Source organism: Cebus imitator, unplaced genomic scaffold, assembly GCF_001604975.1.
Source record: "Cebus imitator isolate Cc_AM_T3 unplaced genomic scaffold, Cebus_imitator-1.0 Scaffold234, whole genome shotgun sequence".
NCBI classification, from domain to species: domain Eukaryota; kingdom Metazoa; phylum Chordata; class Mammalia; order Primates; family Cebidae; genus Cebus; species Cebus imitator.
This window is the reverse complement of record NW_016107549.1, coordinates 735,739-739,164: the sequence shown is the minus strand read 5'-3', so window position 1 is coordinate 739,164 and position 3,426 is coordinate 735,739. Positions and strand designations below refer to the sequence as shown.

At 57.4% G+C, this 3,426-nt stretch overlaps 1 protein-coding gene across 1 annotated transcript in view; it reads left to right on the top strand.

Moving 5' to 3' along the window:
* The window catches only part of ZSWIM4 (zinc finger SWIM-type containing 4), a 34,609-nt gene that overhangs the window by 18,704 nt on the left and 12,479 nt on the right, over window positions 1-3,426 (top strand). Inside the window, exons 7-9 of the mRNA XM_037727515.1 lie at window positions 520-657; window positions 1,015-1,269; window positions 3,114-3,249. Coding sequence (XP_037583443.1) covers window positions 520-657; window positions 1,015-1,269; window positions 3,114-3,249 — 529 coding nt within the window. The remainder of the gene's footprint in view (window positions 1-519; window positions 658-1,014; window positions 1,270-3,113; window positions 3,250-3,426) is intronic.

The following is a 3,426-nucleotide window of genomic DNA, read 5'->3' as shown; positions in this document are numbered from 1 at the left end:
GGAGTGAGGGAGAGAGAGAGGTGGAGGGAGAGAGAGGAAGGAAGGAAGGAGGGAGGGAGGGAGGGATGGAGGAAAGACGCCCTCAGATGGAACAGGTCACTAGTTATGGAAAAACTTCATACGGGTCCTTGGGGGCCCGAAAGGCTATTGGAGCTTTATCTTCCGAATGGTGGAGAGGGATTAAGGGCAATGAAGAGGAAACGGCACTTTGATTGGGTGTTTTAGAAGCATCCAGTGGCCAGGCATGGTGGCTCACACCTGTAATCCCTTTGGTATGATGAAGCAAGAGGATCACTTGAGGCTGCAGTGAGCTATGATTGACCCACTGCACTCCAGCCTGGGCAATAGAGCCAGACCCCACCTCAAAAAAAAAAAAAGATGAAGGTGACCATTGGGTGGGCAGGTGGTGGGCATTATGGGGCTAGGCTGGGTGGCAGGTAGGTCAACAAGAGGAATACCCCTCCCTCCTAGAGGCTTGGGCAGGTGTGTGGGCATTGAGCCCCCTCTTTCCACCTGCAGAGCTGCTCCAGAAAGGCTCCACCTGCATCACCAACACGGAAGGATGGGTAGGGCACCCCCTGGACCCCATTGGCTGCCTCTGCAGGGCACTCCTGGAGGCCTGTCGCCTGGAGGAGGAGACACTTACCCTTTACTCAGGTACCAGGGGGACTCTTGCAGGAGGCGGGACAATCCTCGCCTCATTGGCCACGCTCCCTGGCCCAGTACCCCTATTAAGTAGCCCCCAGACTCTCACCCTTGGCCGTGCCTCGACCCTTGACTACCTCCCCTGGCCAGTGCCACGAGCCCATAGGCTTAGCTTCTCCCAAAAGCGAGGCCACCACAGGCCTAGCTGCTGCTAGAAGATGCCCCCCCACCAACTCCGTGAGTGCTAGGAGCTTCCAGACTCCCCCTGAAGCCCACCCTGCGCCCAAGTCTCCATGCTTGGGGCCAAGGGCTACAGCAGTCTTAAGTAAGGGGATCCGTTTCCAGCAGCCCCGGCCCTGTCTCCCCCAGACACAAGCCCCGAGAAGCGGAAGGTGGCCTACCAGCACGTGCCTGTGCCCGGGAGCCCTGGAGAGTCCTACTTGGTGCTGGCGCTGGAGGTGGCACTGCTGGGGCTAGGGCAGCAGCGGGCCCTGCCAGAGGGGCTGTACGCCCAGGACAAGGTGGTTCGCAACGAGGAGCAGCTGCTGGCCCTGCTGGAGGAGGTGGAGTTGGATGAGCGGTTGGTGCAAGTGCTGCGCAAGCAGGCGGGGCTGCTGCTGGAAGGTGAGGCCCCGCCCCTAGGCCTGGCTGTTCCTGAAAGGTAGGGTCCTGCCCCTGCCCCTGTAGCGGCCTGGTGGCTGCAGGATGGGAGGCCCCGCCCATCCCCGCCCCTGGCCCCACCTCCTGGTCCACACTGTCCACTCGCACCTCGGCAGTTCCTAAAAGGCGAGATCCGCCGGGCGCGATGGCCCACTCCTGTAATCCCAACTCTTAGGGAGGCAGAGGCTAGAGGATAGCTTGAGCCCAGGAGTTCGAGACCTGCCTGGTCAATATAGCAAGACCCCGTTCTCCACAAAAAGGAAAAAAAGAAAAAGGCCCCAAAAAAGGAGAGCTCCAGCTATTGTTACCGCTCCCTAGTGCGTGCTGCCCCCCAGTAACTGCGGCGTGTGGTGAGGCCACGCCCCCTTACCTCCCGGGAGCCAATGAGCCCAGTGGCTGATGATAAAGCCCGGGCGTCCCACCTTCATCCGCAACTTATGCACCGCCCCTGGCTTGTCCTGCGCCTCATTGGCCCCGCCCATGCCCTGGCTGTATTGGCCTGTGTGTTATGAGGCTCCGCCCCCTTAGTGCTGCTGGGAGCAGCTTGGTCCTGCCCCTTCCAAGCTCTCTTTGATAATTGTACTTGGTAGTTTTGGCCATTGGTTCCACTCCCCAAGGCAGGTGCAGCCTCCACCCTCCATCCCCACCTTGCATCCTCTGGCGCCACCTCGCATTTGAGTCTTGCTCCACACCTGGGAGTGTGCCTGGAGTCTCCTCTTTTCTATTCTTTTTCTCTCTCTCTTTTTTTTTTTTGGACAGAGTTTTTGCTCTGTCGCCCAGGCAGGAGTGCAGTGGCTGGACCTTGGCTCACTGCAACTTCTTCCTCCCGGGTTCAAGTGATTCTCCTGCCTCAGCCTCCGGAGAAACTGGGACTACAGGCATGCACCACCACACCCAGCTAATTTTTTGTATTTTTAATAGAGGCGGGGTTTCACCATGTTGGCCAGGCTGGTCTCGAACTCCTGACCTCAGGTGATCCGCCTGCCTCAGCCTCCCTAAGTGCTGGGATTACAGGTGTGAGTCACGATGCCCAGCTAATTTTTGTACTTTTTTTTATTTTTATTTTTTTTGAGATGGGGGTTTCACCTTGTTGGTCAGGGTGGTTTCAAACTCCTGACCGCAGGTGATCCACGCACCTCGGCCTCCCAAAGTGCTAGGATGACAGGCGTGAGCCACCATGCCCAGCCTATTTTTATTTTTTGAGACAGAGTATTGCTCTTGTTGCCCAGGCTAGAGTGCAATGGCATGATCTTGGCTTACCATAAACTGCCTCCCGGGTTCCAGCAATTCTCCTGCCCCAGCCTCAGGAGTAGCTGGGACTACAGAGCATATGCCACCACTCCTGGCTAATTTTTTGTATTTTTAGTAAAGACAGGGTTTCTCCATATTGGACAGGCTGCTCTCGAACTCCCGACCTTAGGTGTTCCGCCTGCCTCGGCCTCCCAAAGTGCTGGAATTATAGGCGTGAGCCACCACACCCAGCTAATTTTTGTATTTTTGATAGAGACACGGTTTCCCCACGCTGCCAGGCTGGTCTTGAACTCCTGAACTCAAGTGACACACCCACCTCAGCCTCCCAAAGTGCTGGGATTACTGAGCCATCACACCTGGCCTCCTCTGTTCTTTGGATTACCCAGTGCTTGTCTCAGTCTCAGCCCTGAACCCCTTCCCCTTGGGATCTATGTAGCCACAGCCCCTCTGCCCAGGGGCCAGCCCACCTTCTACTTAAAGCCTGGGGTCTAGGGAGACCTGGGGAGGGCCAGAGGTGAGCCCCCACTTGGGGGCTGAGCTCAGGCTTGTTTCTGCAGGGGGTCCCTTCAGTGGCTTCGGGGAGGTGCTGTTCCGGGAGAGCGTGCCCATGCACACCTGTGCCCGCTACCTATTTACCGCACTGCTGCCTCATGACCCCGACCTGGCCTATCGCCTGGCGCTGAGAGCCATGAGGTGAGGATAGGCGGCCGGGGGGGGGGCCCTGGGGGACGAGGGGCGGGCATGGGAGGGGAGCTCAGAGCCCCACCCTTCCAGCCTGAACTCACAGCCTAGTTTAGTCTCCCTCACCCTAGCATTTGATGATGCCATGTGCTTTTCATTATTTTTTAAGGTTTTTTTTTTTTTTTTTTT